Source organism: Aricia agestis, chromosome 11, assembly GCF_905147365.1.
Source record: "Aricia agestis chromosome 11, ilAriAges1.1, whole genome shotgun sequence".
In the NCBI taxonomy this organism is placed as follows: Eukaryota; Metazoa; Arthropoda; class Insecta; order Lepidoptera; family Lycaenidae; genus Aricia; species Aricia agestis.
The window spans coordinates 10,893,429-10,919,899 of record NC_056416.1 but is presented as its reverse complement, the minus strand read 5'-3'; the positions used below and the strand labels follow the sequence as shown (position 1 = coordinate 10,919,899).

At 38.6% G+C, this 26,471-nt stretch overlaps 1 protein-coding gene across 4 annotated transcripts in view; it reads right to left on the bottom strand.

Annotated features, from left to right (window-relative positions):
* The window catches only part of LOC121731519 (transmembrane protein 132E), a 121,208-nt gene that overhangs the window by 22,755 nt on the left and 71,982 nt on the right, over nt 1-26,471 (bottom strand). For 2 of the 4 annotated variants that reach the window (XM_042120970.1, XM_042120971.1), the window contains exons 2-4: nt 9,462-10,290; nt 8,389-8,535; nt 4,221-4,488 (exon numbers count right to left, since the gene is read on the bottom strand). In XM_042120970.1, coding sequence (XP_041976904.1) covers nt 4,221-4,488; nt 8,389-8,535; nt 9,462-10,290 — 1,244 coding nt within the window. Of the gene's footprint in view, nt 1-4,220; nt 4,489-8,066; nt 8,115-8,230; nt 8,310-8,388; nt 8,536-9,461; nt 10,291-26,471 lie in introns of those variants that run through there. The other 2 variants (XM_042120972.1, XM_042120973.1) reach the window with 2 other exon arrangements.

Genomic DNA, 26,471 nt, shown 5'->3' with positions numbered 1-26,471 from the left:
AGGTGATAGATGTCAAACTTGCTGAAATTATAAAACTACCCGAAAATTCATCAATTATTATTATTATTCGTATTCCGATCTACGCAAAATGCTTTCACAGTATTTTGTTCGTTAAATTTATTGAAACTATTTTATAACTAGAGGCACAATAATGTGAACACTAAAATTAATAAAAATAAAGGGCATACGACCACGGCTATCCTTTGAACTTCCATTACTATTTTCTTGTTTCGTAATTTTTAGAGCGTGTTTTAGCAGTCGGGTTTTAGTTTCTTTAACTTTATTTTTATTTAAATTTATTGGGGCTGCGATTCGCTCGATAAATTTCTTAACCAAGATAATTCCTCAAATGATCAAGGATAATTATTTATTGTTTCATATTGTATTGAACTCATTTTATAAAATTTTGCAATTATCAGGTGATAGCAGGCAAACCCGTAAGAAATAGCTAATAATTAATAATGCTTACATATTTGAAATGTGCTAACAAAGCTCTTTCATATTTTGATACCCCACACGACACCGTCAAGAAATATATATTTTTTTGTCCTTTCCTTTATGTCCCCTAGATGGCACTACAGTCAATTTAAGAGGATACACCAGGGGCTAGAGAAATGAAAAAAAAGTACGTGTAATATCTATAGCTGTGTCTTCCTTACCTCAAGCATATACCGCAGAACGCGATAGAGACAACTGCATAAAATCAACGTTTCGTTGTCCCCTGATTCCTTCTCCAAAACTTAACCGATTTACTTTTACTTTAAAGATGAGAAAGGCTTGAGCTGTGTTCCTATGTTTCTTATTCTTATTTAATAATTGAATTATGAAAAAAAAAAGAAAACATAGGGACATTGTAATAGTGGTCGTAGATATTCAGGAGAAAAATTATAATTCTACTAGCATTATCCAGAGAGGAAACAGGGGACAACGTTTGTATGGAAAAAAGGGCAGTGGACTCCTCTTAACGTGACGTCATGTAGCCTATAACCAGCGCGGCGGACGATCAAGAAGCTTCCAATTACACCTCATTTGTCCAAATCGGATTAGTAGTTTTAAAGTTACGAGGGAACAGATGAATACATACATACAGGTCAAAATCATAACCCTCCTATGTGCTTCGTCGTAGTCGGGTAAAAATAATAAAACTGAAACATTAATCGTGAAAAAGGAGTTCATTTATTTGCATGCGAGTGTCAATTAATTGTAATTTGACACGTTCGGGATCATTTTGCCCCATTTAAAATTTAACGTTATCGCTTCCCGAAATTCTGCGTAACTACGTCATAATGACGTGCATAATTTGTGTCATTATTGAACCATAACAATCGCGAAATATTGTTTGACGTGAATTCTGCGATATTTTATTCGGCGCTTTCCGGTATTTCCAGCCTGCATTTAAAGTTTAAATTTTAAAACAATATGTGCGATCCTGCAGCATTTAACGAGCAATTCAGTACTTTTAGTGCGTAGTAAACTTGAATAAACATGGTAAGAACTAAGAGCCCATCTAAGTAGTATGCTTGTAAGTACAAGCATAGGTAACTACGTCTTATTACACCAAACTACCAAAGCTATTTTTGTTACCCTCTATCACTAGTTTTTAGTTCAGACAAATCAACAGCATTTTAGAAAATCTTGAAAACTATTATGTTTGTTTATTTGGTCAAATATTATTGAATAATCATTTATTTTGAAAATTCAGATTTATTAACATCTGTTAAAAAAATTAAGTTTAACTTTAATTTTATTTAAAAACATAATATCAAATATTAAAATAATGAAATATTCAAGTATGTGGCAGCCCGCAGCCCTGAAATAGTTTACCGCATATTGTTTACCATTACGATGGAAATATTTCGAAGTTATACATTCGTCTATTTCGGGACCTGCTTACGAGTTACGATACTAATGCTTCCCAGAAACGGAATCGCTTTTCAATTACAAAGACTTCTATTTTTATTCCGTGGGACGCTTTTTATGAGGATAGAACGGAAATCATTTAGGAAAGTCGACCATTTTCACAAATTGAAACACATTTTCTTTGTGTAAAGGAAAACTTCGAGCGAAGTTATGTTTTTTAGCGTCCATATTTCTTAATTCTTTTAACCTTTAACACTTTTAGAAAACAAATTGTAAGGAATAAGTATAAAATATAAAAAACCCACACGTAAAACGTAAACAAGAAAAGATTTCTAAGGGTGGGTTGCACCAACTTTCTTTAAGAGGATTCCACACCGCCATTTTTTCCATACAAACGTTGTCCCCTGTTTCCTCCCTGGATAATGCTAGTAGAGTTATAATTTTTTTCCTGAATATCTACGGCCACTAATACAATGTCCCTATGTTTTCCTTTTTTTCATAATTTAATTATTAAATAAGATATGAACGTTCAAAAACCCAAAAAAATGGCCAGATTTTCCACTGTGTTCAAACGTCCAGAAAACAGATTTGGATAGATTATACAAAAAAAGCAAAACATAGGAACACAGCTCAAGCCTTTTTTTAATCTTTAATGAAAAAAGTACTTAAATCGGTTAAGTTTTGGAGAAGGAATCAGGGGACAACGAATCGTTGATTTTCTCGATTTTCTGCCGTTGTCTCTATCGCGTTCTGCGGTATAGGCTTGAGGTAAGGGAGACAGCTATAGATATTACACGTACTTTTTTTTCATTTCTCTAGCCGCTGTGGTATCCTCTTAACTATAACTTTTACTTTTAAAACCGTAACAAAATGTCAAATGAACTGTCAAATCCCTAGTAACGTCGTATTTGACGTTAACCATAATCTTAACTATAACAACGCCTCTAGTGCAACCCACCCTAAAATAGCACGACCTACTTTGACAAAAAAAAATCTTTTATATCCTGGCCTACAGGTGTAACAAAACTAAGTGATAATACTTTTAGGTGTGTATGTACCTATCCGTTATATAGAGTTAACACGCTTAAAGGGATTTTATTTTGTGACTTGTATGCTACGAATAATAAAAACTAAGGAATCGTAACTCCCATACTATTTACCGTTTTAAATTTGGTTCCTTTTGATCTGTCATGTAATATGCCATGCCTAGTACCGCTCAAGGTCACCTAAATATTGCAAATGTATTGAAAGGTGTACCTAAGGTACACTTTTTTGACAAGTATTATGGAGCATGTTTTTTGACGGAGTTACTTTTCCTTAAATTATCCCATACAAAAGCTGCTGCTTTCACAACGATAATATTCACAGCTCTTTAAAGGTTGCCCATACACACCCTAAAGTCTTATCACTTAGTATTGTTACAACCAGTATTATAAGAGAAAGATAGCAACTAAGTCCATGTCCTCAATTAGTTTCAAAATGGCTCCAAACTTTCTAAATTTAGTTTGTTATTATTTTTAGCAATATTCCGCGAAAACGGAATATTGCTAAAAATAATAACAAACTAAATTTAAACTATGGATTTCCGCAAAGTAACGCCTGATTCCATTAACTATCCAAACTTTCTGCCTATATAATATCCTACAATCTTATACCTATTATATAAATTCTCGTGTCACAATGTTAGGCCGCGTACTCCTCCGAAACGGCTTTACTGATTTTAACCAAATTTTATATGCATATTCAGTGTGTCTGAGAATCGGCTACTGGGTACTTTTTATATTATTGATAAGTGCATTTGTTGAATAAATAATAGTAAATTATTACAACTCGAGACTGACGGCGACCATTGTTTGTGCGACGGGATAGCGATGGACGTTGCCATGGTGACATACTTATTTAGTCACTTCAATAAAATAATACGGGCAAAATACTTTATATGGCAAAGAAACGTTTGCTAGTAACAGCTAGTATTATATACATTTTCTAAGCATCAACACATCAGTTTACAAAATAGTGCTTCTAGAACCTTCTATTTACGACAGGAGAATAATTTAAGCGGGAATTCGGAACCTAAGCCCCCAACGCCGGCTGTCCACCGCGAAGCTTTGCCGTCATCCGAGTATCACAGTGAATTATCTCTCTGTCGTACTCTCTCAACTCGGTTTGAAATTAAGACCTCTTTTGATTACATGAGACCGAATTTTTAACCGACTTTTAAAAAGGAGTAGGTATATTTTTGGAATGTTCAACGATTACTCTGCCTTTGTAGATCGATTTGTTTTTTTATTTAGCAAAGCTTTTGGGGTTTCTACTTAGCTTCTGAATAATATCCATTAGTAACGGTTAACATCACTTACCTTAGAAATCGGTAGCACGGCTTGTATATCGTCCTTCTCAATATCCAATCTGGTGCTGATCTTGTGCTCATGGGGCATCTCCTCTGTGGTGGACGCTGGGCTGGCTGATGACGTTATCTTGGCGGACCAGCTGATGCGAGCGGAGCCCCGTCCCGACTCCCCCTCGGAGGCCTCCGTGTCTCCCTCCCCCTCCGCGCCCACTTCAACCAGCCAGGTGAGGATCTCCTCCCAGCCTGGACCTCCGGCGCCGGTGGCTTCCTCTGCATCTCTGGGCAAAGAAATTGTGTTTGAAAGAAAAGGCTTGTACTCGTATCACAGATTCTAGAAATGTAGTCACTATCTTTTTGTTCTGCGGTTTGTTTACAAAAGGTCTGGACTCCACTACCACTGGACTGAATTGTGGAAATAGGATGTTTCTTATTTTTATAAGCTCTCTCTCCCGTTATATGCGGCTTAGGTGTTAGTTTTGAAGTTTTAATTGGATATTCAAATTAAAATATACATTCCACGTATATAATTCGAAAAAACTTTAATGTAATTCAAAGTCTAATAATTACCGCTAGAAAAATATAGTAATTATATTCTCCCCTGTTTTCCTTGTGAATACATAAGCAATTGTTTTACTGGAAACAAAAACAATGTTCGTTTTTACAGAGCTAGAAAGTAGAACTCTATGCATTTGCAAATATGTAAACTAGACAACAACGAAAAGGTTCTAGTAGTTTATTAAGTTAATTAATCTGAACGACGATTTTGCGCCGTTTGCCGTTTTTGAGTCTCGGCCAAAAGCCGCTTGAATAGGTTAACTTCGAAACAGCAAACAATAAGTTTCATTTTCGCCCCACTTTGCCAATTCGCTCGCTCGATAAAACCGCATTTCGCACATAAACTACCACAGTTTAATATTCAACTTAATTATTATAAGTTTAAAGCTTGAATATTAATAAAAATATTATAGCTTCAGAAACAACAAATTGAAAAATTCCGTACTATAAAATTTTCACTACTTGGTTCGGAAATAATGTCTTCGAATTTTGTAATTTAGATTTTTCAGATTCAATTTTGTAATATTTTTATGTAGGGTAAATGACTAGTACATTGGACAGTACTAGTCATTGGACAGAGCATAAAAACACAATATTTATTAAGAGGAGTCCACACCGCCGTTTTTCCATACAAACGCTGTCCCCTGTTTCCTCCCTGGATAATGCCGGTAGAGTTATGATTTTTTTCCTGAATATCTATGGCCACTATTAGCATGTCCCTATGTTTTCTTTTTTTTTCATAATATTATTATTAAAAAAGATAAGAACGTCCAAAAACCCAAAAAAAAAATGGCCAGATTTTCCTCTGTGTTCAAACCCTCAGAAAACAAAACTGGCCAGAATATACAAAAAAATAAAACATATGAACACAGCTCAAGCCTTGTTTTAATTCTTAATGAAAAAAGTACTTAAATCGGTTAAGTTTTGGAGAAGGAATCAGCGGACAACGAATCGAAGATTTTCTGTTCTTTTATTAGAACTTTTGTCGTGTTGTCCTTATCGCGCTCTGCGGTGGGAGACTTGAGATTGGTGAGACAGCAATACATTTTCAAATACCTATTTTCAATTTCTCTCGCCCCTGGTGTATCCTCTTAAGGTTTCTTTAAAAACTGCCTGTTTTTAAAGTAATAGAACGCCTGATTTTTAAGAAAAACAGGTAGTTTTCAAAGCAACCTTAATAAAATATATAGTGTGTTTGTGCTCTGTCTAATGACTAGTACTGTCCAATCACTAGTCATGTTCACCCTATGCCTGTAATTTTAGACTTTAGCTTGCTGCTGATGCTTACCAGGAAAAATAATAAGTGTACTCCAATCTTAAGCATCGAAGATCCTACTCGAGTCGACCCTTGTCAAGTGACACCAGTTCCAATATTGGGTAGGGCAAGATTCTTCGAAAGGCATTAAGGGCATAGTGGGCTAACCCACCCTTTTTTACAAACATTACGCAACCACGGACAGACATTGACATTTTGCCAATAATAGTATCATTTGCCAATATAGTAAAATGTTAGCTTTTTGATTGTCCCCCTAATGGGCCCGATTATAATGACTTGGCGGTATTAGGAAACTGTTTAGTATAGGTTATCTGTATTATGTCATGACTTATAATTTACAATTTACATCTAGACTGTTTATGACCTCTTCACGCTGAAACAATTCTGTTGAAATTAGGTAAGGAAAAACTTTGAGTACCGGGAAAGGATAGTTTTATACCGAAAAATAAAAGTATAATTCCCGCGTATAGTATAAATTCAGTCAACATTAAAGTTTTTATTTCATTTGTTTTAGGGTGGGTTGCACCAACTTACTTTAACTATAACTGTAATTTTAACTATAACTTTAACTATAACTACAATGCAAAATGTCAAATCTTTGGTTAAAGTCAAAAATGGACGCCATATTTAGCCATAACCTTGAGCTCGACAAGGCTTTAGATGAATGTGACGAAAAAAGGAACTAACGCTGTCATCATACAAAAACGCCATTTTTGACAGTTTTCCTTTACCAGCAGCGCCCCCGCCCACGTTCATTTATAGCCTTGTCGGACCAGCTGTCATCTGTCAAATTCTGTGGTCAAAGTTAAGGTTAAAGTTAGCCTTAACTATAACCATAACTTTGACCATAACTTTAACTTTAACCACGCCTCTGGTGCAACCCACCCTTAGAATTTAACATAGTTTCGATAGCATAAAACGCAATTTAGCGTGCAAACATATAATATTAAATACTAAAGGTTCTCACTCCTAATTGGCAAAGGCCCATTCAATTAGCCAGTCGTCGAGTGACGCAAGTGCATGTCATTAATTTTCCATCACCTCATCCATCATCGGTCATAATGATAGCAAAAACAAATCAGCGCCATAACTGATAGAAAGTGGTGATCGTCTAAGTACAGCTACGCAATAATAATATATCACTGGCATTCATAGAAATGATCATTGTCGTCAGTTTGTCGGTATCAATGACCACAATCTGCGTTCCGAAGGGAGACAAATATCGACAGAAAAGTGTCATTCATCTTATTGTTTTTCGTAGTCATATTTGTTTTAATTAGTTTACTCAATTTAAGATTTATGATGATATATAGATTAAATCCATTGCTGCTCTGTTTTAACGGGTACCCAACATATTAACTTATCAAGCGTCAAGGCTATTAAATCAATTAAATCGTAAATGCCCTTTTGATTTTACGCACTGCGGGCGTTTTTTGCGGTCCAGAAGAGTGTAGACTGTAGACGTCGTGATGTCCTCTAACGTGCACGTTAAAAAGCTATCATCGACGGAAATTTAAAAGCGTCTTCATATTATATTTCTATACATTTTACTTCCCTATGTTATCGTTTTACCGCGGACGTCCACGATAATACCGCCACGTCATAATTATAAAAGCGCACATTATACCATAGAAATATAATAATAATAATAATAGCTCCCACACCGGTTTCGGTGACGGTGGCCGGTTTCATTGAAACCAGGCCAGCTACGCAGGAGTAATTTATAGTGTCCAAGTGTGTGCGCAGTACACAAGAGCACTCTCTATACCTTTACTCTCATAACCCAGTGGGACGGACGACCGACACGACTGGCGAGAGATCAGGCGCAGGACCGACTTTTTACATGCCCATCCGACGCATGGATCATCTTACTTGTCAGACAATCAGGTGATCAGCCTGCATTGTCCTAACCAAACTTGGAAATAACATGTTTCCAACGCGGGAATCGAACCCATGCCCTCCGAGTCAAGAGCCGCGCTCTATACCACTAGACCACGGAGGCGCGGACCATAGAAATATACTAACTTGTTAAAGCCATCGTCATCCCGTAGAGGCTGTTCCAAGTGCGTGGAGGTGACGTGGACGGTGGCGGCGCGCGGCTTCACCTCCGCCGTGACCGCCCACTGCGAGCTCGCCGCGCACTTGCTCAACTACTAATATATCCGGGTCATTGTCACCAATATACTAACTTGTTAAGGCCATCGTCATCCCGCAGCGGCTGCTCGAGGCGCATGGCGGTGACGGTGGCAGCGCGCGGCTTCACCTCCGCCGTGACCGCCCACTGCGAGCTCGCCGCGGACACGTTCAACTACTAATATATCCTGGTCTTTGTCACTAATATACTAACTTGTTAAGGCCATCGTCATCCCGCAGCGGCTGCTCGAGGCGCGTGGCGGTGACGGTGGCGGCGCGCGGCTTCACCTCCGCCGTAACCGCCCACTGCGAGCTCGCCGCGGACACGCTCACCAGCCGCAGACCCGACTTCACCTTCATTCTGGAAAATGAACACTTTTTTATAAAGGCGTAAATAAAAAAAGACTGAAAAATAGATCCTTGAAGATATAAGGTTGGCAACTGTTTGAATTGGTCAGCCGGTAAAAAGCAAAATGTTCAATGTCTTATTGTCAATTTCGACCAGAGTATTGCCTCTGAATGACTATATTGATTTATTGATTCGGTACGCCAACAGCTTCAAAATATGTACTTAGTATGGAGTAAAAATTATTTCGATTTGTCATTACATTTATCTATTAAATCCATATAATCAATTACAAGGAAGTTTATTAGACAGCTCAACTCTATTGGTGTGTTCACAAAAGCGTAGTTATTAGAAGCAAGAATGATAGGTTTCCACTTTCCACCAATAGAGTTGCTGTCTAATAAACTTCCTAGTAACTTTGATTATATGTATTTAGCAGAGAAATGTAATGACAAATCGAAATAACTTTTACTCCATTAGAATACTCAGGGGTACAATGTCGCTTAAATCCTGGGAACTTAAAACAGGTTTGCTACTTTATAGCATCCATAAACTCCACGATTAAGATTGGCGAACCGATAAATTCGAGTGTCGATTATCGGAGCTGGTAGACCTAAGCCCGATATAAAGTAAATGACATCGCAATATATTTTCATTCCCAAGATTCGCGGCGATATTCCGGCGCGGCGCCCCAGACTCATAATTCAAAAGTAGGAACAGGATACATTGGCTGAAGTTTCGGAGCAGGTGATGTGCGGAGCGAGAATAAAACGGCTCCTTATGCGCCGCAAGCGAATAAACATTTTGGGTAGATAGGCGGAAAAGCGATATCGGCAAGACACGGATAATATCGAAGTTTACTTAAATAATATTTACTTTAAAAACTACTCAGTAACTTAAAATATAAATAGTTTGGAAGTGGTTTTGTAGTTTGTACTAACCTTATAACAACATGTCCAATGGTGTGGCCAGAATCTCGTCGAACAACGAACGGCAGGTGGAACCGGAAGTGCGGGTAGAGGGGGGCTCTCGGTAGTAGCAGAGCCGAGTCCCCGGCTCGGGACTCTCTATACCCCGCCCGAGCCCCGACCAGGGTAACAGTGCCCAGAGGCCAGGCCGGCTGAACCGACACTTTGCCGCAAATACCCTCGCCGGTTTCCCCGCTGCTCGCCTCCGCCGCGCTGTACGCCAGCTTCATAGTTCGAGGGGGTCTCTTTCCCTTCCCGTCCGCGGGCCACCAGGCCGCTGGCACCGTCAGCTCGGCCAGGCAGGCCCCCTCCTCGCCCTCGGGCCCGCAGGTCGTCGTCAGGGTTTTGGTACCGAGGCTCGCGTGGAGGGTAATGCACACCCGCCGAGGTCGAGCGGCCGCTCTCCGCGCTCCCTCACCTCCCGTGTGAAACAGAACCCTCAGAACTGGAGCATCTCTGGGAAGCTCCCTGAACACGAGATGCGCCGACACATCAAGTCGGTGAGCCGTCGCATCTTGCAGCTCGATGAGGGAGGCGTTACGTTTCGGGGGCTCTAGGGGATCGGGGACGGCGTAGCGGGCGGGGACCGTCTGCTTCGTCGAGAATGGACCGTAGGTGGCGCGGACGGACGCCGGCGCCGAGCCCTGCAGGACGGTGAACCGATCTAGGGACAGCAGCGCGCCCGGGAGGGCTGTGCCCATCGGCTCCGGCGGGGGGCCCGCGCCGTTCCATCGCGCCGTGTGCTTGATGAAGAACCCGCTGTCCTTGTTCTCGAAGTGAACCTCGACGCCCAGGGCGGCTCCTGCGAAGGAAACGAGACGATCAGACATAATATATCGTCATCATTACGAGACGCGACACGTAAACGCGTCGTTATTGAGTTAGGTGACAGAAGATAAAAGCGCAGTAAAACCCTGGCACGGCTCCAACTGCATTCGCATTCTGAATTGAAATGTTTTTCGCTCCACTTGTTGTTTACAAATACTGAAGTATTTTAGCACTTTTTTGTTCGAGCTTTACGTAACGGAGCTTATTGTGGTGGGAATCGACGTGCAGCCGGCCGGGGATATTGGTAGCCGGGGGGGAACGAATTTAATTGGCGCGCGCGTGAATATTCCGATGAGTGCATTGCAGACGGGCGTTAGACGGGCATCAGTGGTCGCCGACACTCGTGCTCGTGTCACATTCCAGCGGCACGAGGGCTCGGGCCGACAGCCCACTTCATGGAATTCATTACGTGGCTGTCTATCACACGCAGCATGCGCGCCGCGCGCGGTCATATTAAATGCTATTGCGGTTATTGTCTTTTGTATATGAAACATGTTAACAGAAAAGTAATTTGAAATGCTTGTAGCCACTACCGTTCGTTCGGTAACATAAATTTTTTGACGCATTTTCGTAGGACAAACGGAGGCTTTCTTTTGTATTACGTACAAGAGAAATAATGGCAATAAGCTACTTTACAATAAAACCTTAACGAGGGATTTATTCAGATAACATTGTAAATTCATGGTTGATTTAATGGTTGTAAATGATGCTGTGAAGCTATAAAATGAAACATAAACTTTTATCCTGGTAGACGAAAGATTTACGTTTTTAAATATTTTATTGTAGTCTTGGACCGAATTGTAAGAAATTGATCCAATTAAGCTCAACATTTATTTTAAAAATATAATTATTGCTTTCATACAACATATACCTTGACGACATTTATGATCATTAAAAATCTTCTTCGATAACGTGGATTTTCCTTCCCCCTCGGCCTCGATCATATTCTTAATTCATAAAACACCAAATTTCTATAAAATTACATTATCCTTTTTGTAATACTGTGCATCGTAAAATAACAGGGAACGGTAGATTAGGAGTCATTCCATTTGGAACTCAGTTACAAAGATCATAAAGTAGAGATTGTGTAGTCGCTGTCTCGTAAGGATGTGCCGATAATAAAAAGCTTTTGCACGTGAGGTAGAACAAAGGACATTGGTACTTCCAATCCCGCACAGGGTCCCGATTTTCATAACTTGGATGCCGTTTCGATCGCAGGCTCGAATACACAATAATGTCTACGATTCACGGTACACGCGCGAGGGGCCAACCCACACGTACCACAACCACAACCACACCACGTGGTCGGGCGTATATTTCTTATTGTAAATATGACTTCACACGTACCACATTTTGCAGTTGTTGTCGACCACTTGTGTGATACCGACCACATCGCAACCACAAGCGAATTAGTGGCCGACCACATCGCAACCACAACGTTGCGTGATGCGTCGATGCAATGACAGTGCGCGCACACCGCCCGCGCTCTTCCCCCCCCTCCGTTTCATTGAATTTCGTACGTAACCACATCGCAACTACTGGCGACATTTTGTCGGTACCACAACGCAACTACAAAAAACTGCATTGACACTATTCACACGTAACCACTGCTTGACGGCATTTTGTCGTTTGCGACGTGGTGTGGTTGTGGTACTTGTGGATCGGCCCTAAGACTGCCTAGGATTACAGTAAATTCGAGGTATGAGAATCGGGGCCAGGGATATGATATTTCATGTTGTCGCCGACGAAATTGTTGTAACCGTATATCATGTTTTATACGTGTTTTTCCTTACGAACGCTTTAAGCTCGCTTCATGATGACATGAAAATGTGAATTCGGAGTTTTCTAAGGATTTTCCTTTCAAGGCGTGGCGTTGTAAAGGGTAAGGTTCCTTCTTGTAACTCTAGGGAATATTTCTCTTACATGTATACTGAATAGTCCTTATAAAAGCTAGGAAACTTAGTTATGTCTAGATTAAAAGAGTCATTTCATCGTTTTGATGAATAACTTTTAATGTGTTATTTTACGCAATAAACAACAACATTTTAATATGTTATTTTATACAGTGGTAAGTATACGTACATATCTTATAAATCTTACTTAGAATTTATTTATCTCAATCATTTCTATTGTCTCTTTAGCCTATTCTCAGCGTTTGGTAGAACATTTTCTAGGGCGATTTTGAAGTGCACAATAAATAAGGTTCAACTCGGCGAGTCTCTTGAACATTGACATTTAACTCGAAAGCGCCATTTCTCCTCCAAATCCACTTCCTAGTTTAATGTTATTAATGGTTTGTTTTAAAAGCAATTATAATTTTGAGCGGCGCCGCGTCCGGTCCCGACTCGCGGCTGACGGTGACAAATGTACAAATATTTGCCCACTAATGGACTGCATTGTGATCCCCCTATCAAACAATATCAATTATAACGTGCGGAAATTCAATTTTCATACGGAAAATATGAGAAAAACCAAGAGAAACTGAGAAAATTGGAGTAGAATAACGCGTGCGGCATGCCGCGAGCACAATCTGATGAAACTTTTGTTTATTTTTCTTACATTGGGCGAACATTTTTTTCTTTCATTCTGAATGTGCATTGACTTATTATTATAAATCCTAAAGATGGCCCTGTGACTCTGATTTCCTACGTGTGTTCCCCAAAGGGAAAAACGCGACAATATTTACGTTTCGTGAAAATCGACAACTAGTGCTAAAGTACTTTGACCTAGCCCCTGGGGAAATAACGTACCAACAATATCAACTCACTTAGGCTCTGTAAATAAATATTTCGTACTAGATAATGCCTGCAACTCCGTTGCGCCAAAATTCTTTAATCGCGCGTACAATTTGCCGGGATAAAAAGTATCCTATCCTTTCCTGGGACTCAAAGTACAAAATTTTAGCAAAATCGGTTCAGCGGTTTGGCCGTGAAGAAGTAAACACTTTCGCATTTAATAATATTACTAGATGACGCCCGCAACTCCATTGTGCCAAAATTCGTTCATCGCGCGGGAACCGTACATTTTTTCGGATTGAAAAGTATCCTACGTCCTTTCCCGGGACTCAAAGTATCTCTTTAATCAATTTTAGCAAAATCGGATGAGCGGTTTGGGCGTGAAAAGATAATAGACAGACAGACAGACACACTTTCGCGCATTTATAATATTAGTAAAAAAGTATGGATTTCCGTTAAGACTCTTCCTTACTTTACAACTCATTATTGCTGTGTTTCCAAAGATAATAGTAACTGCAAAGGTCGCCGATGCGAAGTATCAGATAGCGACCACGCCTGTCTGAGGATTAGGGGCTCGGCGGTGACAGGGGGATGTTTACAGTGGGGTGGAAAAACCCGATATCTGTAACAACGTTCTCGCAACATTTTCACCGGGTAACATCAATAGAGACTTCGTCAAAGTTTAAATCATTCCTTTGTTGTTCGGGAAGATTCTGAAAATTTATTTCTCGTAAACTTCTTTCTTTGTTGGAATTATGATCGACCTCGTTTAAGACTTTTAGTGGGAATATTATATGCTATGAGCAGGTAGGTCACAGCTTAGATATTATCAGTACATGTACTCGGTTGCTACGCCAAAAGCGTACAGGTTCTAATTCCGAACCTCTTATATAGCAACCAGACAGTTAACCAACACCGTTAAGTGTGTGTCGGACGCGATGATACCTCCTGTCTAAACTAAAATATATTTCATATAAGTAAGTTTCATAAACAAGGGCTAAGTAGAGAACGTCGTCAGCTCTCTCTTTACGCTTAACCTCTCCATACAAGTGCCCTCGCGATGAGTTTCGTTACGCAAGATACAGTCGCCGACAAATACATCCACATTCCTATAAAAAAGGAAATGGGCAAAATATGGATTGCGGTGTTTTTTTGAGATACAGGGATGAAACTAGCGAAGAGATCAAGTGAAAAGCGATTAACATCTATATAATATTAATACGCGAGCGAAAAACTTTGGAACCCTTTTTACGAAAAATGCGGAAACGTAGGAGCATGAAATTTCGCACAGTTGTAGTTTATATGGAGAAGGAGTGCATCGAGCTAATATTGTTTTAAATGTATGCTTTTGTCATACATTATTTTAATAAATAAAACATTACACACACTACAACGCGCACACTACCATGCTTTGACTGACAAGCCTATACACACAGGAATTATACTTCTTTGTTTATGGTTGAAGTCTGTTGTCAAATTGAAAATAGATTTAGTTTTTTTATTAAATCTGTAATATTCAATAGTTTAAACGGGGAGCCAAAAGAAGAAGATAATTAAATTCGCCTTACGGTCGAAATTCGACATTAAATCAGATTTTAACCAATAACCCGTAACACCGAAAAAGTGTATCTGTAAAAGGTTTACCAGCGATAGTTTATTCCAAAGATTAATAATTAACCTTTATTATTAACCACAATAATTATTATTGTGCGAGGCACAGCATTTCAGTAAGAGCGCCGCTTAGCGCCACCCATGGGCAGCTGAAAGATTAGATTTATATTAGAAACTAAGCGTGTTATGTTTAACAGAAACTATAATCCTTCATTTTCCTCACACGGAGAAACAGAAAAGTTCTTTCACGTAAGGTTACATCAAAATTATTTACACAACATAACCCAAGCCATTAGGGATCTAAGCAATGTTTTGACGTGAACTGTACTCTTATACTTGATATTCGTATGTCACCACAGGGACCGAGGGCCCTTCCCGTTTCATTTCATGTTAACAAGCCTACATGTTGAGACAACGCTATATTTTGTAATTACAAAGTCAAATCTTGTTAAGATTGTTGACTCAGCGTTGGAGTTGTTGAGATATGCAGACGACTGACGAATTGCTTTTCGAGTGCATTGAGGGAATGCATTTTGATACCTTTTTTTTGAGACCTTTAAAGCCTTATATTATTATTTGTTACTAGCGACCCCCCCGGCGTCGCATGGGTATAGGCCTATGATCCTTCACGTGGTCTACTTCTTATCTGTGCCAAATAACATAAAAATTGCTCCAGTAGTTCGCGAGATAACCCTTTCAAATAATTTCCCCCGTTTTTTCCACATTCTCCTATAATTAGTCTTAGCGTGGTAAAATATAGCCTATAGCCTTCCTCAGTAAATGGGCTATCTAACACTGAAATATTTTTTCAAATCGGACCAGTAGTTCCTGAGATTAGCGCGTTCAAGTTAACCCTTTCAAATAATTTTCCCCGTTTTTTCACATTTTCCTCTATTTCTGCGCTTTTATTAGTCTTAGCATCATAAAATATAGCCTATAGCCTTCCTCGATAAATGGGCTATCTAAAACTGAAAGAATCATCAAAATCCGTTGCGTAGTTTTAAAGATTAAAGGGAACAAAGTGACATGAGGGAAAAAAAGCGACTTTGTTTTATAATATGTATAGAAGAAGATCGCTTTTTAACGACGAAAACAGAAGAGCGTTATAGATTTGATGCCAAATACATAAAACCGATGTTGATTTTGTGATTTGAAAGCAATAACTTAAGCAGTTTTCGAACTGTATTAATTTAGGCAGTACGAATATGAAAATTTAACCAATTAAAACTAGCCATTTCCAAGAACGCAGTGGACGACTATAGGCTGATATGATGATGATGATCATGATTTCCAAGAACACTTTGAAATTAAACCAATCAGGACTCATTTAAAATTTGGAACGAATACAAGGAATCCATTAAGTAATGTCACCTTGTTGTGAGACCGCACTGCGTCTCTATAATATTTATTTTCCGTCTATGAACCTGACTGAAATACCAAATCAAAGCACTAGACTTCGTTATTGATTTTCCAACAGTGAATTCGAATTCTCAAGGCATCTGCGTGGGCTTGAGTGGATGTAAGTGCATGTTTGTGCTAACGGTTACATACAATTACATACAATGTTTGGTGACAAGTTTTGCTACTGTCGTATACGCCTACGTGTATTTAAACTGCATGTTTCTTTTCAAAGGCGTGGTAGCATTGTGCAATTATTAGGATAACCCAAAGATTACATGAAAGTAAGAGAAAATCTTCATGCAAGATTTAGTAAGAAAAGGCGCGACGTGTCTTCACCTAAGACACATTGTGCTTGGATATATGCTTCCAAAATATATACATGTAGTTTAATCTATTAATACCATAATAATCATAACCAGTACAATAGGAACATCATAGATTCAACATTGGTCTCGCTTCGCTTCACGCCAGCGATAGACTTCCATCTACGAGGAACTATAATAAAATCAACATAAAAGGTTTGCTGATTTACTGACAGATTAATATACAGGCTAAGCCCTTAATGAAAGAGACCTTTTATTTCGTATTCGTCTCAGGATGTAGATTCTAGTCATGTTAGCCATGGGGGTCTTTACCCCCTTCTACTTTTAGAAGATTAAAGTTATTATTTCTGGAATATCTTCTTCATTCGAACGAAGCCGCAGGATTTATTTATAAGCTGATAAATAATTTAAATTTCATAACATTCATATGAGAAAGTGTTGATTCTAAGAATGAGAATGTGTGGAAGTCAAGTTATCAGGAAATCAGACACCAACCTACCGTGAGATTTAAGTGTCCAAAGCTCGGGTGAGAACAGTAAAAATATAAAACTGACCACGATGTAATCAATAGCAGTTTTAGTGCTAATAAAACCATGTTTAAAGCGACTTCACCGATAAAAAGTTTGGAGGTTATGAGCATTTTTATGAGAAGCACTCTTAAAGGGGTGACAGACGTGCGAGTAAGTACGCAGACTTATGGCTCGACGATCTTAATCGCCTGTGTGTCAGCAAAGAGCCGGGAGCCGCGAGCCACGAGCCGCGAGCCTGGGGGCATAGTAATCCAATGTGAGCAATTCTCGTGTGTCACCGACGCGAGCCGAGTAAGTTCGCGAACTTAAAACCCGCGTACTTTAAGTTTGTACGTCTATCAGGCACTTTAGGTGACTCCCACAAACATCCGCAGACTTGCATGAGGTACCGGTTAGACTGTCATACGAGTAATGATTTTACATACACATATTATTAGTATGGACTAGATTTTGTGTGAAAATTTAGTCGATAGCGCAGAAACTCTAAATTTTGTCGTAATAAAAACTTCTATGCACTTCTCCATTACTTGAAGTACATATTATACTCAACTAAATCGATTCAAGGGTTTACGAATAAAGAAGTGTGAAAGAAAGGAAATAAGAGAGAAGGTTTCTTAGCATTGCAGCATTTTTTAAGCCAGTAAACCTTAAAAGTGGTTTTAAAATAAAGTTAATAGCTTGCCACCTTAAAGGATCGATCGTCAAGAAAATCGTCCAATCGATCTTTTGAATGTAAAATCGTTTGCGATATTGCTACACACGTACAATTTGTCGTTCGATTTTAACATCGAGGAGATAAATCGTTACGATAATTGTCCCGTGTATGGCCACCTTAAAATACACAGACATTTTGCATGCAAAGATTTCATGATTTTATTTCTTTTAAGTAATAACAATGCACGTGAGCCTGCAGTCCCCACAAATCTCTCACCATCAAAACAATCGACACCCTTTTTCACCCTCCAGTCTACGCTCTCTAGTATTACTGAATACTGAAAATAAACTGAAGTGCCGACTACGTATGTAGTTAGTATGAAATTGCGCGTTAAAACCTAACGGATGAGGACTACGTAGTGAGAACAACGTGTTCGACAATAACTTGTGGGGAAAATGCAAATGATATTGAGCACTTCGAGTAGAACAACAAGCAGCGACTACTCTAGGGGCCGATTTTATACTTTGAATGTCACTTTGACATTCAAAGACTGTGCAAGTTCCACGCACACACGAGTGAGTGAGACAATCTGAGATTGAAGCTATATTTGACGTATAAGGAGGCCTACACTGAAATGCTGCATTCAAATCTTGGGATCCGACTGAAGATTTTAAGACCTTTCTCCCTATCGTCTATCGTAGTCGCGTGGCAAACTATGGAAGTTCGAAAGAAAGCATTTCGGTGTAGGAAACGACCCTATCGTTCGGCGCACTTCGGAGACCTTAAAATTCGGGCCTCAAGCCCTGTACATTTATCTCGTTACGATGTTGTCAAGTTTTAAATAAAAAAAATAAATTGATGTAACGTTTGTTTTCACATAATTTCGTAGAACGTATCCAATCGTAAGGTTAATTTAGAAAATTATTTTTCAGTGTTATTCTAAATTAACGAATGAAAAGCGGAGTTTATGAAACCAGATATGTTTTGCGGCATAATACCATATATTTTATACTTTTATTGCTTTCAGCGGGAATTTTTGATGGTCTTACATGATATTATTTAGGTTGGGTTGCACCAGAGGCGTGGTTAAAGTTAAAGTAAGGGTAAAGATATGGTTATAGTTCAGGCTAAATTTAACTTTAACCTTAACATTGACCGGAGAAATTGACAGATGACAGCTGGCCCAACAAAATTATCAATGAACGTGGGCGGGGGCGCTGCTGGTAAAGGAGAACTGTCAAAAATAGCGTTTTTCTATGATGACAGCGTTAGTTCCTTTTTTCGCCACGTGCATTTAAAACCTTGTCGAGCTCTATGGTTATGGTTAAATATGGCGTCTTGATGGCGTCCATTTTTAACTTTAACCAAACATTTGACATTTTGCATTGTAGATAAAGTTGCAGTTATAGTTAAAGTTAGTTAGTGCAACCCAACCTTAATGATGTCAAAACATGATAGCAATTTTCGAAATGTGATTCATATCATAACGAGCTTTGGTACGGAGCGTGAAAAATCGATTCAGGCCGTTCGTATAAATTCTTATTAAAGGTACGCTTCCGTCATTCGTTTATTATAATATCAATTATGATTGAAGGGGTTCAGAAGCGATTTCACGCGTAATAACATTCGGAAAATTAGATGTGAAATTTTCGTAGCACAGTTCCATACTAATATTATAAATGAGAAAGTTTGTCTGTTACCTATTTACGCTTAAATCACTGAACCGATTTTGCTGAAATTAGGTATGTTTGAGTCCCGTGAATGGACATAGGATAATTTTATTCCCGGAAAAATATACGGTTACCGCGCGATAAACGAATTTGTGTGCATCAGAGTTACGGGCGTCATATAGTCGTTGTATAAATCAAAGAGAAACAGCATTAACACTGTCTATAAAGTTCTTTACAGTGATAAATCAGATAACTTTTCTGCAAATGTTAAAGTGAGTTTGTGCGTGTCAGAAACGTTGATTACAGCAAAACATGTTCCAGAAACTAAAACAATAACTTTCTTCGACATTTCAAGTCGCTGTCGAAACATCATAATCTCTATCTTAATAAATACCGACAAGTTAAATTGAATTGCCCCATTAACGGTAACAAAGTGATTGTTCGTGGTTAAAAATTGGACAAGTTCGAGTATGTCTCGCGCTCGAATAGTTCCGTATACATTAATCATTACAGAGCAGAAATAGCTAAAAAATGTGTTTTTGATTGGGAGCCCCCTTAAGAGGATTCCACACCGCCGTTTTTCCATACAAACGCTGTCCCCTGTTTCCTCCCTGGATAATGCAGGTAGAGTTATGATTTTTTTCCTGAATATCTATGGCCACTATTAGCATGTCCCTATGTTTTCTTTTTTTTCATAATTTTATTAATAAAAAAGATAAGAACGTCCAAAAACCAAAAAAATGCCCAGATTTTCCTCTGTGTTCAAACACCCAGAAAACAAAACTGGCCAGAATATACAAAAAAAATAAAACATAGGAACACAGCTCAAGCCTTGCTTTAATTCTTAATGAAAAAATTACTTAAATCGGTTAAGTTTTGGAGAAGGAATCAGCGGACAACGAATCAAAGATTTTCTGTTCTTTTATTAGAACTTTTGTCGTGTTGTCTTTATCGCGCTCTGCGGTGGCAGACTTGAGATTGGTCAGACAGCAATACATTTTCAAATACATATTTTCAATTTCTCTTGCCCCTGGTGTATCCTCTTAAACATCTATTTTATTTTAATTTTATTATTTATTATTTAAGTATAATAAACACAACTGAGGATTTTTAAGTGCGTACCTGTTGTCATTATTAGAATTAGAAACATAAAAAAAAACGTTTGTTTTATGGGATATTTAATTTATTTTGTTGTGTTTATTGTTATAGCGGCAACATAAATGTAAAATCTGTGAAAATTTCAGATGAATCGCTATAGTCGATGTATGTTCCTGAGATACAGCCTGGAGGCAGACAGACAGACATCGAAGTCTCAGTAATATGTCCGGTTTTTACGCTTTGGGTACGGAACCCTAAAAGCACGAGCGATGTAACACGGTCCGCGCAGACGCAGCGGGGTCCAGAGACAAGCGGCAAGCCTTATAAACGACCCTGATACCTTACATTTTAATTAGATGTAGAAATTGTGCTCGATACTTTAAAGTTTAATGCCCTTTCACGTCTTTATTGATTACTATCAGTGCTCAAAGTTCGACAATGATTATAGATTTTGACTTGCGATGTTAGAGACACATAGAGCCAATTCAGACCGCAACGCGACGAGACGAGGCGGGGCGCGGCATTTTGTATGGATTTGACAGATTTCAATTGCATGAAACGTCTTGCGAATCTGTCAAATCCATATAAATTTAGAAATGCATCTACGCGTCGCGTCGCGGTCTGAATCAATCTTTAGAATCAGAGAATTGAGCCCCAGTGTGATAAAATGTCTTACTATCATTCAAATCATCACTATTATCATCATCATAATGTGATACGCGTTCCCCGTAATTTCGGAGTTCGGATTTTTAAAATGGTTCTTGAGTCTTGACTGTAATAATTGCGCAACTGTAAAGGTTTAATTTTAAGTAGGTATTAGGGGTTCTTATTCTTTCTATTAAGCTTTGCTTCTTTCTTACATTTTAAATACCTTATTCTAAATTCTTGTCTGTTATAATCATAAAGTTAATATACCTAGCGGAATAGAGCAACAATCTGGAGCTGTCAAACGAAACACCAAAATTGGTTTTCACCTGTGTGAAAAATATGTGTACGTATACACTTACACAAGCATGATTGAACATGAATTCTATGAGATTAAATTGTCAACGTGCGGCACGTGCCGACTGAGCGTAAAAAAGAGTGCTGTTGTCATGTATCACACGTCTCTTTTTACCACGCAGTGTTACTGATAGTGACATCTCTCTTGCTCAGGCCTTTGTTTCTCTATTCCGCTAGGTATAATAACTTTATGGTTATAATATTATAGTCTAGAGCTCTAGGGTCTTCCTGTGAAGAAGAAGCTTTTGCCACGTATTTCGTATTAATTTCTGTATTATGGCATTATTTCATTAACTATACATAAACACGACTTTATTAGGTACTAAAAGCTAGCAGCAATTTTTATAGCCACGCGACCGCTAAGCAATAATTATAAAATACGCGGATTGCTGGACCACAGTGTAAATGTAATACAGTAGATTATACTTAGTTGAAAATTGTAATGTTCTCAAAATCAATGTAGCTCAGTTGGACGGCCACTCACTCTCAATCCTTGGCAAATAAACTGATTACAAAGAAACTTTTACAACAAATATGAGAAACCCCATAAGTAAGAGTTAATTTACGATGCATCGAAACGGTAGATCATAAATAGGCCGCCTCGCGCGACATGCGCCGTACGCTCGCTTGGTGTGGACGTTGTTCGCCCGAGGCGGGCGCATGCTCACGCTCGGGAGAGCGCGCGCGCGTCCGAGCCGAGCGGTGTCGGTTTTTTGAAATGCTCAAAGGCGCCTCAATCGTTTGCCGCGCGCAGTGTGGACGTCACATGTTTTGGTACCATCGTGTCTTTGTGCTCAACTGAGCGGCTCGGGCTGTTCGAGCGAGGCAACCTTGCTGTGTACGCCCGTCCGCCTCGCCCTCGGCGAGCATGCCTCGGCCGCGGCTGCTCGCTTGCCGCGCGCGGCGGGCCTCGGCCGCGGCGGCTCGCTTGGTGTGGACCCGCCTAATGAGTATGGACGCACAGACGCGGACGTAGCTTCGTAAGTGCAGCAAATCATTTTTGCAGTGCTATTTTAAAGCTGTCTGTAATCATGCTAATGTGTGTGTGCGTTCGATTCAGTCTACTATGAAGATAATCTACTATACGTATTTATACTGTGATTCATTACGTCGGGCTTTCATAATTAATTGTTACACACGTTATTAAATATTTTATGTGCAAAATACGAAAAGCCGTACCTGAAAACAATGTCGGAAAACTACCACAGTTTTCCGACATTGTTTTCAGGTACGGCTTAAACGCGACCAGTCTGGCTCTAAGCGGCTTAAAGAGCAGGTGCAGTTAGAGCCTTATTCCTAGTAATAACAGAAACGTTCTCTCTCCAAAATCTAAATAACAGCTTTGTTATAAACGAGATTATATAATAATTGTTATAAACGAGAACGTTTGTATGTATGGATGAATGCGTTTATTGATGATGGTTTGGTGGGTGGATCTGGACGGATTGTTGGTATTTCAAGCTTAAATCACTTGACCGATTGTGATGAAAGGCCCGGATATTAAGTCCCGGGGAAGACAAGTTTTAAGGCTTTCATTAGAGCTGAGCGGAGCTGTGTTGCGACTTGCGAGGAATGTATTTTTGAGAACCAATAGCATCGCCGCGCTGAGCGATGTCACGGCAAATGACAATGAAACGACTCTATTGGTTTTCAAAAACACATTCCTCCCAACACAGCTCCGCTCAGCTCTGGTGGAAACGCAGCCTAATTCCGGAAAATGCAGTACTATCGTGTTGAATGTTGATGTAAAGTGACATCTACATGTTTTATGTCTATTTTGAGATTGTTTGTAAATTGTACCAAGGAATGAAAACTAATTTGGATCTAATTTTAGTCTACAACAGCATTTTTCAACCTTTTTATGATACGACCGCCTGGTATGAAAAAATATTTTGTGATTCGTGAAAAATAGTTTGCGAGTCGGGACCTACAGGTTGAAAAACACTGATCTACAAAATAGCAATTAGTATATAAGTACTATCAGAGAAGTTGATTCCTATGCAAATCGGGGACCTAAGTAGTTTGGTTGCGTTACGTCAAACCCAGCTGACGGATCACAATTAACATTGAACATTGAATTGACATATTCGACCAAATATTACGTTGGTCTGTCAATTGCATAGGAATCAACTTCCTCGATGGTACATTGTGATATGAAGCAATAATTTAAAGCCTTTTAAATGTTCAGTAATTTATTTTATTACATAATACTAATATTCCTGAAGATTTATGCATAGGTCATGTAAAGAATAAAATCTCTTAAGATATAAAGTGGCTTTTACTGCCTCAAGTGAGAGAGTATGAAGTATCAGTTCCAAAGTAATATTTATAAAGTTGGGTTTCATTTCAGTTTCATATTATGCGCCTGTAGGTACCCATACGGTAGAACTTTACTTGAATGTATCTTTTCATGTATTATTCTGTTAAAAAATAACAATAGAAGATAAAGTATAAAACACAATATTATGCACAAACAATAATCTAAACTAATGTGAAAATGTGTCTCAGACATTTACTGTCTGTCCGTTACTTCTTCACGCTAAAACCGCTGAATCGATTTTGGTGAAATTTGGTATGGAGATACCAATGGACATATTACTTTTTATCCCGGGAAAATGTACTTATGTTGAATTAAACTCAGCGTTAACTTTGACTCAGGGTTAACTTTTATAATAGGCTTTACAAAATTATTAAAATCTATAGCTATCGTTTAAAACTCAATGATTTGTGGAGTGCTCTATCAGTTAACCCTCTCCACATCCCTTGACACTGACTTATCGAGAGATATCACTTATGAACAAGTGTGGGGGAGCTCGTTTATACATCGAGATTGATTAGGGCGTTTGAAAAGGGCTAGAGTTTTTGTTTCAGCACTTTCGAGCTTTACCGAAGGACGTAAACTATTTTCTTGGAATATTTATCTAATAAACAAATCTTCATTGTGCCTTCAAAGGCTTTAATCATACTCGATTTGTTTCAGGATTTGAACGGTGAATATTCAGATAGATACAAAACAAAATTTAATTTCTATCTGCTTATATTCTTTTGGTCCAAAACACGAAACGAGTACCAAAATTAGATATCATTAGTCACTTTATAGTTTATTTATACATTAAGAGGATTCCACACCGCCGTTTTTCCATACAAACGCTCTCCCCTGTTTCCTCCCTGGATAATGCCGGTAGAGTTATGATTTTTTTCCTGAATATCTATGGCCACTATTAGCATGTCCCTATGTTTTCTTTTTTTTCATAATTTTATTAATAAAAAAGATAAGGACGTCCAAAAACCCAAAAAAATGGCCAGATTTTCCTCTGTGTTCAAACACCCAGAAAACAAAACTGGCTAAAATATACAAAAAAAATAAAACATAGGAACACAGCTCAAGCCTTGCTTTAATTCTTAATGAAAACAGTACTTAAATCGGTTAAGTTTTGGAGAAGGAATCAGCGGACAACGAATCGAAGATTTTCTGTTCTTTTATTAGAACTTTTGTCGTGTTGTCTTTATCGCGCTCTGCGGTGGGAGACTTGAGATTGGTGAGACAGCAATACATTTTCAAATACCTATTTTCAATTTCTGTCGCCCCTGGTGTATCCTCTTAATGCTTATTATAAATGTGGAAGTGTGTCTGTCTGTATGTTACCCCTTCACGCCTAAGCCGCTGAACCGATTTTGATGAAAGGTGGAGATACTTTGAATTCCGGAAAAGGATATTAGATATGTTTTAACCCGAAAAAATGTACGGTTCCCGCGCAAAAAAATAATTTTGGCGCAACGGAGTTGCGGGCGTGTCTAGTAGAGTCTAGACAGTGAGGCACACTTTTTAGTTTCTGTTATAAAAGAGGAGCAAAACATCTACCTAGGCGAATAATAAGGAGAGCGGCGTTTGGCCCCATCAGCGAGATTGGGGCTGAAAACACCAACCACGTATTGTTGCTACGTAAGCTACATTTTAGAGTAATTGGAAACGACTGTGTAGTAATTGCTATTACGTACCTAGTAGGAAACTACGCAGACTGCTATTTCGTGGTTGTCTTTAGTAATACTGTAAATTCAAAAGTGCGTCTGTTTATAACACGTTAGCCCCGTAAATTAATGAACTAATTTTGACGAATTTGACACGAAAATAATGGTTAGTCCGGCTAAATGGCAAAGCATAGTTTTATGCCGAAAAAAATTACAGTATTCGATTTACATCATTACAAAATTATATAGTTGGGGAGAGGAAGAGGGGATTTCGGGAGTTGCTCGAGCGTGTCAGATTAGGCTTGCATAGGCTTCCGACATATTATTGTGTCTAGTTATCATGGTATAGAAATCAGATTTCTCACGTGGTGGGTAAATTTTTTTTTTAAATATTGAAATGTTGTCGGATCTGTCAGATTAAGATAGGGGATGTTTAGTATACCCCAAAGACACTGACGATTCAAAGTTAGGTAAAGCCTGTAGGGACATTTTAAAATATAAAAAAAAGCTTCATATTTTCTTAACTAAGCTTCGCAGGTATTTTATTTTGCTCTAAACTAAATGATTTAGTCCTTGTTGTCTAAAATATATTTATAATTTACCTAAATATGCAATTTTCTGAATATATTTTCTTTTTCAAAACTTTAAAATGGCTGCAGTTTCTGAACCCACCGCTAAAATATAAAAAAACGCTCTTATTTTTTTTTCAGCTTTACCTAATGTACAAAACCTACTAGGTCTCCATGACGCTCGAGTGACTACAAAAATAGCACCCTCCCCTCCTCTACTGTAGTATGCTTAAATATGAAGTTCCAAATAACGATTCCTATCTAAAACACTCGATCAATATTTTCCAAGTAGGTATGTATCTACGATTTATAATTGTCGAAGGAACCAAAAAAGTAAGACAGTAAAGCAAAGAGGCTTAGCAAAATAATATCACTTTTAAATAAAACTCATTACGCGCACAAAAAGGTATCCTCCTTTGGCCAGCTCAAAAGAAGAACGTATCTTTGAGTTCCGGCGATTGCTCAAACAGTAATTTAATTAAAGTTCGCATTAGAAACGCCGATGAGGTAAACGAGAACTTCGCAGGAAATAGTTTTATACTTTTCAGGAAGAATTTTACATGAAATTCCCGGAGGAATAGTCACGTTACTT